Genomic DNA, 14,732 nt, shown 5'->3' on the forward strand with positions numbered 1-14,732 from the left:
CTCGGCATTGGGAGGGTGTCCCCGTGCCGATGGGGACAAGGGCCTCTTCCTCACAACCCTGACCCGGTGGTTGTGGGGGGCTGCGGGCAAGGGGGCTTATTTGCATCGGGGTACCCCTTTAAATAAGGGGGCATCCAGATGCCGCCCTCCCCCCTTGTGAATGAGTAACGGGTTCTTGTACCCCTACCCATTCACTAAAGGGTTAAATCAAATAGTTAGTAAAAAGTCCAGACTTTTAGATAAAATCCTTTAATTGAAACAAAAAACAGAGACTCAATTTTTGACTATTCCTTTAATTTTAAAAAAAAAATGGCTCCATCGATGTAATCCAGCGTCAATCTCTTGGTGAGATTATTGTTTGAGCGATTATTCACAAATGGAAGGAATACAAAATAACCATCAATAACCATCAATTGCCCACGGTCTGGAGCTTCATGCAGGATTTGGCCTCATGGGGTAAGGATGATCGTGAGGAAAGTGAGGGATCAGCCAAGAACTACACGGGAGGAGCTTGTGAATCATCTCAAGGCAGTTGGGACCACAGTCAACAAACAAACCATTGCAATACACCGCCATAGATTGAGATCCTGCAGCGCCCGCATGGTCCCCCTCCTAAAGAGGGCACATGAACAGGCCCGTCTGAAGTTTGCCAATGAACATCTAAATGATTCAGAGAAGGATTGGGAGAAAGTGCTGCAGTCAGATGAGACCAAAATTGAGCTCTTTGGCATTAACTCGACTCGCCGTGTTTGGAGGAAGAAAAATGCTGACTATGACGCTAAGAACACCATCCCTACAGTCAAGCACGGAGGTGGAAACATTATGGTTTGGGGCTGTTTTTCTGCTAAAGCTACAGGCTGACTGTGCTGCATCGAGGTGCCAATGGACAGGGTCATGGCCATTGTAAAATCTTGGATAAGAACCTCCTTCCCTCAGCCAGAACACTGAAGAATGGTAGTGGATGGTTCTTTCAGCATGACAATGACCCAAAACATACCGCCAAGGCAACAAAGCAGTGGGTCAAGAAGAAGCACATTAAGGTCATGGAGTGGCCTAGCCAGTCTCCAGACCTTAATCCTATAGAAAATTTATGGAGGGAGCTGAAACTTCGAGTTGCCAAACGACAGCCAAGAAACCTTAAGGATTTAGAGAAGATATGTAAAGAAGAGTGGACAAAAATCCCTCCTGAGATGTGTGCAAACCTGGTAACCAACTACAAGAAACGTCTTACCTCTGTGCTTGCCACCAAGGGTTTCTCCACCAAATACTAAGCCATGTTTTAATTGGGGATCAAATACTTATTTTGCTCACTGAACTGCAACTCAATTTATAACATTTGTATCCTGTGTTTTTCTGGATTTTTGGTTGATATTCTGTCTCTATCATTTAAAATATACACCTATGATAAAAATTATATTCTTTGTAAGTGGGTAAACTTACAAAATCTGCAGGGGATCAAATAATTATTTTCCTTAGGTTGTGGGATCTGACGCAATCTTACACACTGGATGAATATAGATACATTGGAGACAAATGTTGGGTATAAAGTGCACTCTGAACTCTTCTCTTAGATGTGCATCAGGTCAGCTGATTTCACACTCCACAAGTTCCATTGCCAATTGACAGGTGCCACAGAATCAGTACCTGTCAGATGCTGCAGGCACCATTCTTCTAAGCATGTAGGAAAAACAACAGCTTGGCTAACTGCTTTAATGTATTGAGCTTTTTGGTTCAATATGCCCCTTCGGCCATGGTGCTCATGTGCACAGGCTCTAAATCTAAAATAGCTCTGTGCATCTTAGATTACTTACACATATATACTGTCTTTTGTCCCTCTGTTATTGATTTCTGTTCACTAGAGAATCCCTATACACATGACTGTGGATTAAAGATGGAGGTCCAGCAGAACTGGAAGGGAGCAAGGCATGTAAATGCTCATCAAAATGCTATGAATGTCATCGTAACATTTAAAAAAGCGCTAGGAAAATGAATGTTCATAATATGTCGTGATCAGCATTGCTCCTGTAATTTGACTATGTTTTTTTCAAACACCAGATCACAATTACTTTTATACATCATGAAGCAAGCTTTAAAGGGTGTTTCTTCTATAGGAGCTTGGCAAATATTTATCCACACTAGGCTATTATTGAAGACTTTAATACAATGTTACTGCACTTGTCTGTTATCCATTGTTCAGAGCTAGGCAATGCATTATAATGACAAGGGCAAGGAAAAAACAAGGTGAATCAATGGATATGCAATCACTCTAAAGAGAGATGAGCTATGAAATGAGCTGAACCATGAAACATAAAAGAGAAGGCAGAAGTAATTCTTGATCTAAATTGAGTTTTGAGTTTAAAGCCCATTTCCACCTTTTGCAGAGGTATTTAAAAAAAACAAAACATATGCCAGCAATAAACACATAGTGTTCATGAAGCAGGCATATGCAGTTGATCTATATGAAAACATAAACTTACATTTTTTTTGGTAGCTTTCCTCTTTATATTCTCATGCAAATAGCCTCTGTGTTTTGCAAGCTCTGTGTGAGCTCTCCCATTCATTATTATTCATAGTGTCACTCCCCCCCCCTTTCCCCAGACAATGTATTGTGTGCAAAGGCAGAGCTGGTGTTTTGCTGATTCTCCCCCTACCAATGAATAAAAGGTAGGGGGAGAGCTGTGTACAGCCTAATTACAATCTGACCCTGGTGTCTGACTGATTTTCCTGTGAAAAGTTCATTTAAAAAATGAGGAAAGCCTGCAATTTGAATCGTGAAAATGTGCATACATATGCATCATCACTGCACCTCTACATTACCACAATAAATGCTCATCATTTACAGAGGTGGAAATGGACTTTAAAGTAAAGGTTGCACTGATCCACGCTACAGACTCACACAGTGATCTTTTTTTTCTTTTACAGACAATGACAGTGATTATTCCAACACAAGCTATGCATATAATACAGGTGAGTAATGCTAGTTATACACACACACACATATGGTGAAATGTTTATGGACACCTGTCTATCACAGGTATATGAGCTTGTTGGACTTCCCTTTACATAACCATGAGCATTAATATGAAGTTGGATCCACATATGTAATTAAAACAGCTTTCACATTTCGGGAAAGGCATTTCCAGAAAATGTTGGATTCTGTGTTCCAATTCATCCCACAGCTGTTCAGTAGGATTTAGGCCGGGTATGCATACAAACCACCCTTATTTCTCCACACCAAATTATTCAAACAATGTCTTTATGGACCTGGCTTTGTGCACAGGGTCACAGTCCTGCAGGGACAAAAAAGGGGCCTTCACCAAACTGTGTAAAATATTTTAGTATGCTGTAGCTTAAATAGTGCCCTTCATTGGAAAACCTGTAGTCAATCACACAGAGGGGTCCCCATATACTTTTGGCTTTATAAATAGGTGTGTGATGGCCAGGTGTCCACATACTTCTGGCCATATTGCGTAATATCAGTTTTCATGTAGACATACTACTTACCTCTCCTGCATATAGGAACACACACAACTACCTGTACAGTATAGTAGTTTCATGAGCAATGGTATTTGTATAGTACATTTATTTTATACAATAATTGACAGATTAACAAAGGACTTCTTGCAAATACACATTCCAACCGTTCATTATTTTCTTCCATGTCTACATATCTTTAATGTGACCTGATAATAGGTAGTTAATTATGTTAAACGTGTTTACATTGTTCAACATGTTTTAGTATCCTTATTGTTTAACAACACTGTTATAAAACAAAGGTATTGCTGTTTATATGATTATCTAACTCAGGGGTCTGCCTGGATACTTCAATCTCCACTCAGTAATTACAGCTGTTACACTTTGGTTTCTGCATGAAATCTTAAAGTACATTTCAGGCAACCATTTAAATATAGCTAAATACAGAGCTCAAATGCATTAATGTGAACTCACCTGCTAATTTCGTCTTTGGATCTTCTGATCCAGATGATCTTCCCAGACAACATAGCCAAGTAGTCAACCTCACTTTTCTGCACTGAGGTTAAGCATTATTCCTTGGTTAATGACTAACCCTCTCTGATTGAACAGTACAGGAGAAACATCACCCTGATATCTCCTCACCTCAAGCAAGCTCATAATGTTAGGAATACAACACAATGCAGTGCAGTAGACACTAATACAATGACAACCTGAGATAACAACAGCAGCCATATTATGAACTGTACATACTGTATATGTAAACACAGTCTCTAAAACATCATATAAGCTTTAATTTGTTAGTGTAGTTTCAATATCTTAAAATTTGTACATTTTATTAAAAGAATACTTGGTCATCCTGCCATGAAGGTTCTTGCTGAGGCACATCTTAATATATGGTCACTATTCTTTGCCCCTGTCTCCCAAATCCTGTGTTGTCATCCTGACACACCAACGTCTGATTGCCAATACCAGTGCTGTGTAGACTAAATCCAGAGCTGACTTTGTACAGCGATATCTGGAGTCCTTCCGCTACCAAACAAGGGATCCTTAAGGTCAGATAATACCGTTTGTAAATAGGATTAGGGAAGGAGTTCTGCCCATACAGGCTGTTGAAGTATGTAGTGTATTGTGCCCAATGGAAAAATGTTCATATTTTTTTCTGGTAGATTTGTTTTCTCTCTGTGCAGTTGTAATGCAGTTCCTAACAAAGCTTAGTAGTCCAATCTTGGCTTGTTTAATATCGAGCTTGTTATAAAAATGTTTTAAAAAAGTATGGAAATCTACTTTGCAGTATTTAGCCATATACTATTGTTGTTGATTTAAAAACAAACATCATTTGTTGTGGTTGATCTAAATTTTGCAAATGCATTTCACTAGCTTTTTTAAAATATGTTATTTATTTAAATTGATGAGTCAATGTATTTTTAGCAACAGAAAACTACATTCCTGCCTATTCCCATCCTGCAGCAAAGACACAGACATACCGTCCTCTCTCGAAAAGTATCTCTGACAATGGCACTGATGTATTGAGAGCGCCATCCCCGCTGCCTCCACCCATACCTGTGCCTCCTCCGGCTGTGCCCCTCCGCCCTCGGGAGCTGGCCTCTCCTGAGAAGTGAGTATTGTAAAATGTCACCTATTTACTATTCTCTATAAAAACCAGGATTCTCATGGCCAGTATTTATATTTTTCAAATAAATGTTATTCTATAACACAGAATGCTACTTGAAGGCCTATAGAACATGCAATAAACAATGCTGGGTCATATTAGTAGCCACGCTTGTCACCTTGGCTGACACATTGGCAGTTTTAGTAAAATGTTGTTCAAATGCCATAAGTTCTGTATAATGCCCTCACAGAAAATATGCTGCTATCATGGGCATTGCCAAGCCCGATATCAGTCTCCCCCACCATATGAAATATCTGCATTAAAGTGGCCAAAAGCATCTGTACAAGAAAAATAAGAAATAAATACGAAATATATTATAGATTACCCTCCGCTTTTCCCTGCGATACCAAGGTGATGTGATGTCACAGTCCCTTCAGTAAGATGCTGGGAGTGATGAAGATCCCAAACAGTGCGAGAAGACACTTCAGCACAAGAGCATCTTCTCATGGGATTTGGGATAGTTAGTATTCTAAGGCTTCTATGAAAATCACATTCCAGCAAAATGTATTTGTTATATTTGGCTCAGTTAATGAAAAGGTGATGGGGCCACCAGTATTACTCCCTGTGTCCTGCATACTAGACATGTGCATTTCGTTCCGAATCGAAATTCGGACGCATTTTGGGAAATTCTGAGATTTGGATGCATCCAAATTCTGAATTACAGCTAAAACGAATTAAATCGAAATTCGGATGCATCCGAATTCCGAATTACAGCTAAAACGAATGTAAACGAATCCGAATTACCAATTTCCCGAAATTTGTTAGCGGTAGTCCAGTCGAAATTTCGTTTATTGGACGAAATTTCGTTAGCAGCAAAGTGACATACCAATTCATACCAGACCCTTTAGGTCTGGTAGGAATTTTAAGGGGGAACCCCAGCCCCCCAAAATGGGGAAAAAATGTGGGGTCCCCCCTAACAGTCCTACCAGACCCTTGATCCGAGCACTGGCCCGGCAGGACAGGAAAGGGGGGGGGCGATCGAGCGCCCCCCCTCCCTGCGCCTTACCAGGCCACGTGCCCTCGGCATTGGGAGGGTGTCCCCGTGCCGATGGGGACAAGGGCCTCTTCCTCACAACCCTGACCCGGTGGTTGTGGGGGGCTGCGGGCAAGGGGGCTTATTTGCATCGGGGTACCCCTTTAAATAAGGGGGCATCCAGATGCCGCCCTCCCCCCTTGTGAATGAGTAACGGGTTCTTGTACCCCTACCCATTCACTAAAGGGTTAAATCAAATAGTTAGTAAAAAGTCCAGACTTTTAGATAAAATCCTTTAATTGAAACAAAAAACAGAGACTCAATTTTTGACTATTCCTTTAATTTTAAAAAAAAAATGGCTCCATCGATGTAATCCAGCGTCAATCTCTTGGTGAGATTATTGTTGGAGCGATTATTCACAAATGGAAGGAATACAAAATAACCATCAATAACCATCAATTGCCCACGGTCTGGAGCTTCATGCAGGATTTGGCCTCATGGGGTAAGGATGATCGTGAGGAAAGTGAGGGATCAGCCAAGAACTACACGGGAGGAGCTTGTGAATCATCTCAAGGCAGTTGGGACCACAGTCAACAAACAAACCATTGCAATACACCGCCATAGATTGAGATCCTGCAGCGCCCGCATGGTCCCCCTCCTAAAGAGGGCACATGAACAGGCCCGTCTGAAGTTTGCCAATGAACATCTAAATGATTCAGAGAAGGATTGGGAGAAAGTGCTGCAGTCAGATGAGACCAAAATTGAGCTCTTTGGCATTAACTCGACTCGCCGTGTTTGGAGGAAGAAAAATGCTGACTATGACGCTAAGAACACCATCCCTACAGTCAAGCACGGAGGTGGAAACATTATGGTTTGGGGCTGTTTTTCTGCTAAAGCTACAGGCTGACTGTGCTGCATCGAGGTGCCAATGGACAGGGTCATGGCCATTGTAAAATCTTGGATAAGAACCTCCTTCCCTCAGCCAGAACACTGAAGAATGGTAGTGGATGGTTCTTTCAGCATGACAATGACCCAAAACATACCGCCAAGGCAACAAAGCAGTGGGTCAAGAAGAAGCACATTAAGGTCATGGAGTGGCCTAGCCAGTCTCCAGACCTTAATCCTATAGAAAATTTATGGAGGGAGCTGAAACTTCGAGTTGCCAAACGACAGCCAAGAAACCTTAAGGATTTAGAGAAGATATGTAAAGAAGAGTGGACAAAAATCCCTCCTGAGATGTGTGCAAACCTGGTAACCAACTACAAGAAACGTCTTACCTCTGTGCTTGCCACCAAGGGTTTCTCCACCAAATACTAAGCCATGTTTTAATTGGGGATCAAATACTTATTTTGCTCACTGAACTGCAACTCAATTTATAACATTTGTATCCTGTGTTTTTCTGGATTTTTGGTTGATATTCTGTCTCTATCATTTAAAATATACACCTATGATAAAAATTATATTCTTTGTAAGTGGGTAAACTTACAAAATCTGCAGGGGATCAAATAATTATTTTCCTTAGGTTGTGGGATCTGACGCAATCTTACACACTGGATGAATATAGATACATTGGAGACAAATGTTGGGTATAAAGTGCACTCTGAACTCTTCTCTTAGATGTGCATCAGGTCAGCTGATTTCACACTCCACAAGTTCCATTGCCAATTGACAGGTGCCACAGAATCAGTACCTGTCAGATGCTGCAGGCACCATTCTTCTAAGCATGTAGGAAAAACAACAGCTTGGCTAACTGCTTTAATGTATTGAGCTTTTTGGTTCAATATGCCCCTTCGGCCATGGTGCTCATGTGCACAGGCTCTAAATCTAAAATAGCTCTGTGCATCTTAGATTACTTACACATATATACTGTCTTTTGTCCCTCTGTTATTGATTTCTGTTCACTAGAGAATCCCTATACACATGACTGTGGATTAAAGATGGAGGTCCAGCAGAACTGGAAGGGAGCAAGGCATGTAAATGCTCATCAAAATGCTATGAATGTCATCGTAACATTTAAAAAAGCGCTAGGAAAATGAATGTTCATAATATGTCGTGATCAGCATTGCTCCTGTAATTTGACTATGTTTTTTTCAAACACCAGATCACAATTACTTTTATACATCATGAAGCAAGCTTTAAAGGGTGTTTCTTCTATAGGAGCTTGGCAAATATTTATCCACACTAGGCTATTATTGAAGACTTTAATACAATGTTACTGCACTTGTCTGTTATCCATTGTTCAGAGCTAGGCAATGCATTATAATGACAAGGGCAAGGAAAAAACAAGGTGAATCAATGGATATGCAATCACTCTAAAGAGAGATGAGCTATGAAATGAGCTGAACCATGAAACATAAAAGAGAAGGCAGAAGTAATTCTTGATCTAAATTGAGTTTTGAGTTTAAAGCCCATTTCCACCTTTTGCAGAGGTATTTAAAAAAAACAAAACATATGCCAGCAATAAACACATAGTGTTCATGAAGCAGGCATATGCAGTTGATCTATATGAAAACATAAACTTACATTTTTTTTGGTAGCTTTCCTCTTTATATTCTCATGCAAATAGCCTCTGTGTTTTGCAAGCTCTGTGTGAGCTCTCCCATTCATTATTATTCATAGTGTCACTCCCCCCCCCTTTCCCCAGACAATGTATTGTGTGCAAAGGCAGAGCTGGTGTTTTGCTGATTCTCCCCCTACCAATGAATAAAAGGTAGGGGGAGAGCTGTGTACAGCCTAATTACAATCTGACCCTGGTGTCTGACTGATTTTCCTGTGAAAAGTTCATTTAAAAAATGAGGAAAGCCTGCAATTTGAATCGTGAAAATGTGCATACATATGCATCATCACTGCACCTCTACATTACCACAATAAATGCTCATCATTTACAGAGGTGGAAATGGACTTTAAAGTAAAGGTTGCACTGATCCACGCTACAGACTCACACAGTGATCTTTTTTTTCTTTTACAGACAATGACAGTGATTATTCCAACACAAGCTATGCATATAATACAGGTGAGTAATGCTAGTTATACACACACACACATATGGTGAAATGTTTATGGACACCTGTCTATCACAGGTATATGAGCTTGTTGGACTTCCCTTTACATAACCATGAGCATTAATATGAAGTTGGATCCACATATGTAATTAAAACAGCTTTCACATTTCGGGAAAGGCATTTCCAGAAAATGTTGGATTCTGTGTTCCAATTCATCCCACAGCTGTTCAGTAGGATTTAGGCCGGGTATGCATACAAACCACCCTTATTTCTCCACACCAAATTATTCAAACAATGTCTTTATGGACCTGGCTTTGTGCACAGGGTCACAGTCCTGCAGGGACAAAAAAGGGGCCTTCACCAAACTGTGTAAAATATTTTAGTATGCTGTAGCTTAAATAGTGCCCTTCATTGGAAAACCTGTAGTCAATCACACAGAGGGGTCCCCATATACTTTTGGCTTTATAAATAGGTGTGTGATGGCCAGGTGTCCACATACTTCTGGCCATATTGCGTAATATCAGTTTTCATGTAGACATACTACTTACCTCTCCTGCATATAGGAACACACACAACTACCTGTACAGTATAGTAGTTTCATGAGCAATGGTATTTGTATAGTACATTTATTTTATACAATAATTGACAGATTAACAAAGGACTTCTTGCAAATACACATTCCAACCGTTCATTATTTTCTTCCATGTCTACATATCTTTAATGTGACCTGATAATAGGTAGTTAATTATGTTAAACGTGTTTACATTGTTCAACATGTTTTAGTATCCTTATTGTTTAACAACACTGTTATAAAACAAAGGTATTGCTGTTTATATGATTATCTAACTCAGGGGTCTGCCTGGATACTTCAATCTCCACTCAGTAATTACAGCTGTTACACTTTGGTTTCTGCATGAAATCTTAAAGTACATTTCAGGCAACCATTTAAATATAGCTAAATACAGAGCTCAAATGCATTAATGTGAACTCACCTGCTAATTTCGTCTTTGGATCTTCTGATCCAGATGATCTTCCCAGACAACATAGCCAAGTAGTCAACCTCACTTTTCTGCACTGAGGTTAAGCATTATTCCTTGGTTAATGACTAACCCTCTCTGATTGAACAGTACAGGAGAAACATCACCCTGATATCTCCTCACCTCAAGCAAGCTCATAATGTTAGGAATACAACACAATGCAGTGCAGTAGACACTAATACAATGACAACCTGAGATAACAACAGCAGCCATATTATGAACTGTACATACTGTATATGTAAACACAGTCTCTAAAACATCATATAAGCTTTAATTTGTTAGTGTAGTTTCAATATCTTAAAATTTGTACATTTTATTAAAAGAATACTTGGTCATCCTGCCATGAAGGTTCTTGCTGAGGCACATCTTAATATATGGTCACTATTCTTTGCCCCTGTCTCCCAAATCCTGTGTTGTCATCCTGACACACCAACGTCTGATTGCCAATACCAGTGCTGTGTAGACTAAATCCAGAGCTGACTTTGTACAGCGATATCTGGAGTCCTTCCGCTACCAAACAAGGGATCCTTAAGGTCAGATAATACCGTTTGTAAATAGGATTAGGGAAGGAGTTCTGCCCATACAGGCTGTTGAAGTATGTAGTGTATTGTGCCCAATGGAAAAATGTTCATATTTTTTTCTGGTAGATTTGTTTTCTCTCTGTGCAGTTGTAATGCAGTTCCTAACAAAGCTTAGTAGTCCAATCTTGGCTTGTTTAATATCGAGCTTGTTATAAAAATGTTTTAAAAAAGTATGGAAATCTACTTTGCAGTATTTAGCCATATACTATTGTTGTTGATTTAAAAACAAACATCATTTGTTGTGGTTGATCTAAATTTTGCAAATGCATTTCACTAGCTTTTTTAAAATATGTTATTTATTTAAATTGATGAGTCAATGTATTTTTAGCAACAGAAAACTACATTCCTGCCTATTCCCATCCTGCAGCAAAGACACAGACATACCGTCCTCTCTCGAAAAGTATCTCTGACAATGGCACTGATGTATTGAGAGCGCCATCCCCGCTGCCTCCACCCATACCTGTGCCTCCTCCGGCTGTGCCCCTCCGCCCTCGGGAGCTGGCCTCTCCTGAGAAGTGAGTATTGTAAAATGTCACCTATTTACTATTCTCTATAAAAACCAGGATTCTCATGGCCAGTATTTATATTTTTCAAATAAATGTTATTCTATAACACAGAATGCTACTTGAAGGCCTATAGAACATGCAATAAACAATGCTGGGTCATATTAGTAGCCACGCTTGTCACCTTGGCTGACACATTGGCAGTTTTAGTAAAATGTTGTTCAAATGCCATAAGTTCTGTATAATGCCCTCACAGAAAATATGCTGCTATCATGGGCATTGCCAAGCCCGATATCAGTCTCCCCCACCATATGAAATATCTGCATTAAAGTGGCCAAAAGCATCTGTACAAGAAAAATAAGAAATAAATACGAAATATATTATAGATTACCCTCCGCTTTTCCCTGCGATACCAAGGTGATGTGATGTCACAGTCCCTTCAGTAAGATGCTGGGAGTGATGAAGATCCCAAACAGTGCGAGAAGACACTTCAGCACAAGAGCATCTTCTCATGGGATTTGGGATAGTTAGTATTCTAAGGCTTCTATGAAAATCACATTCCAGCAAAATGTATTTGTTATATTTGGCTCAGTTAATGAAAAGGTGATGGGGCCACCAGTATGCAGAAACCATCTTGAAATGTTAACATGAGGCAAGGGTAGGGGTATTCAGACATGTAATGATGCCTGAGGCTACATCTGGAATAGCACCCATCACATTCCTTACATAACTCAACTTAAACATTTTAACATTTTTCACTAAAACAAAAACTAAATGATAAATACAAATACAATACACTATAGTTTAGAATATTGTAATAAGGCATTGCGATTTTTTTTTAGTACACATCCTGTTGTCTATAAAACTTGCTGCCTGAGACTGCCTTCTAGACATAGCCCAAAACTAATGTTTAATAGCACTGGCCTAGCTATGCTAACTCTGCAGTGAGGACCTGCGTATAATATATTTAGCAGTTACAAGCAGTGTTGCATAGCACCTACCTCCTCTCTGCAGATGAAATAGAAATCAATTGTCTACTTTCCAAATAACAGTTCTGTGAGAAGTGAGGCAGATGGCACATCCCCACCTCTCTGCAGTTTAGTGTACCGTGCAGATAAACAAAGGCAGTGATTATATTTTCATATCAATTCATTTATTTCTAGGGCTCCTCCAGATTACAGTATGGCTTTGAGTTGAGGTATAACCGATAATCACAAGAATATATAAATAGGAGTTAAATAATATAATTTAAAGTTCTAATTATTAGGTAATCATCTGTTATCTGAATAATTCCGTTGAAGGGTGTTCCATATTTGCCCGGCAACTCCTGTAATAACACAGAGGCTTCTTCTCCTTCTGTGATCCCTTTGTAAACCTTGTTTTACTGTTTTGTAATATTTTACATTGGTAGCTCTCATAAGCAGGGCCCTCCTAATGCTTAAATATTATATTGTAACTATACTGGCTCCCTTTATTTTGTAATTGTTTCCACTATATAAATCTTGTATAATAATACAATTTGTGGACTAAGGTGGAATGATGAAAATGCAGTGGAAGACCTTCCTTGCTGTGCAGCAACACAACCAGATTTTAGTAGCAGGAGGCGTATCATGGGACAGCAAAGCTTGGTTCAGGGTTCTTATGTTCTCTGCACAACTGTATGGATTTCCTCCCATATTCCATTAGCATATGAGGATGACTGGCTCCCATCCGCTTCCACTGAATGCAGTGTGCCTGTGTGTATGACTTTGGCAGGGACACTGGACTGTAAGGCAACGTGCATTGCAAACACTTCTTTGTTTTCTCTGTAAGAACATAAAGCTCTGCAGAATATTCTGTTTACAACATTATAATTCCAGGGATCCCAACCTGAAAGAAGCAATTTCAGGGAGGTGTCCCTCTCATTTCAGGGAGGTGCCCTCTACCCTCCCATCCACGGAGGGAGGGTTAGGGGGGCTGGGAGAGAGCACCCCCCTGAAATGATGACAGATAGCACAGGAAGCAATAGCTTCTTTGCTATCTGCAGGCTTTTTTTTTTTGCTTTTTTTGTATTCTGCCAGTTGCAGTTGTCAGAATAAAATTTAAAAAAAGGCATAAGAGAATGCATAGCTAGATTCCTATAGGCTATTTCACTTTGCAATAGCCAATAGCAAACTAGCTATTGCACCCGCCCTCTGCTGCTTTCAATCACCAGAAGAGGACCTGATAGAAAAATTCAGGTCCCCCTCTGCTGATTGACAGCAGCAGTGGGCGGGTGCATTAGCTAGTTTGCTATTGGCTATTGCAGAGTGCAATAGCCAATAGGAATCTAGCTATGCATTCGTATGCCTTTTTTCTTTTCTGACTGACGGTCGGACCGTGGCTCCCGATGTCGGAAAAGAAAAAAAAACGATCGCAGGGAAAGCTTTGCTCTGCTCACTCAAGCAGATTAAACCTTTCCGGGAGGAAGTGTTTCTCTCCCGGGCCGCTATCTAATAGCGGGAGACTCCCGGAGCGTCCAGGAGAGTTGGGATGTCTGTAATTCTTAGTTTTAGGTAGAACCCTGGAGTTGTGGTATATGGGGTTCCACACGTTACTGCCTTTTTTGGGTAACACTGAGTCTAGTTATCTTATGCAGTGGTAATTATTGTTAATTTCCAGATACAGTTTAGTCATGTGTCTTTATTTTGTTCTTCAAGGAATGAATGGGAACCACCTGACAGAAAGGTTGACACGCGCATGTTTCGATCTGAACCCAGGAGCATATTTGAGTATGAGCCTGGAAAGTCCTCCATCCTTGAACATGAAAGACCGGTAAGAGCACAGCATATGAGCTGATGAGAGGGAAAGTTTTGTAATATTTTCTAATAGTGGAGGAGAAAAAAACCTGAGGTAAAGTGATAGTAATAAAGCTCTGTGTAACTGCCATGACTGTACTGTAATTCAAAGCAACCAAACTCAATTAGTTTTTTACTGATCTGACGGCAGTAAAATAAAATCACATTGGTTACTACAAGTTTAGCATAGTCATTGCTTTTTTACTACCTTATAAAATCAATACTTGTATACTTTCTTTAAAAATGTACTGCCATTTTATGACTCTCTGTCCGAGACAGGGCTGTGTTTGTTTGTGAAGCCAATCACTCCACTTTTCCCTTCCTCTTACAGAGTTCCCAGCATTGTATGATGAAAGACTGGCTCTTCCTTTCCTCTCAGTTTCTGAAAAACTACAAATGTGTATAGCAATATATTCCCCCAATCCATGTGTGACATATTTTATTCAGGATACACTCTTTGCTATATGTATAATTAGAAGCTCTTTTCTGTGAAGCTAAACTCTAGCCTTTATCCTTGCAGTGGTTCCCCCCCCCCAATGCAAGTGTCAACTGATTGTCTCATCTAGAAGATGATGGATAAGGAGATGTTCTTACCATATTTCTACCACAGGGTTCCTCCTCTTTCTGTGACTTGTCCCCCAAAGCCTCTTCTCTTTGCTGCCAGGCCGGTCACAGCT

General features: G+C 40.1%; 1 protein-coding gene across 1 annotated transcript in view; it reads left to right on the plus strand.

Moving 5' to 3' along the window:
• SORBS2 (sorbin and SH3 domain containing 2) overlaps positions 1-14,732 on the plus strand; it is a 153,780-nt gene that overhangs the window by 83,919 nt on the left and 55,129 nt on the right. Inside the window, exons 9-11 of the mRNA XM_018561296.1 lie at positions 2,923-2,967; positions 4,909-5,089; positions 13,918-14,032. Of these exons, the coding sequence (XP_018416798.1) occupies positions 2,923-2,967; positions 4,909-5,089; positions 13,918-14,032 (341 nt within the window). The remainder of the gene's footprint in view (positions 1-2,922; positions 2,968-4,908; positions 5,090-13,917; positions 14,033-14,732) is intronic.

The sequence above is a fragment of the Nanorana parkeri genome, unplaced genomic scaffold (assembly GCF_000935625.1).
Source record: "Nanorana parkeri isolate BGI_ZX_2015 unplaced genomic scaffold, ASM93562v1 scaffold513, whole genome shotgun sequence".
Classification (NCBI taxonomy): Eukaryota; Metazoa; Chordata; class Amphibia; order Anura; family Dicroglossidae; genus Nanorana; species Nanorana parkeri.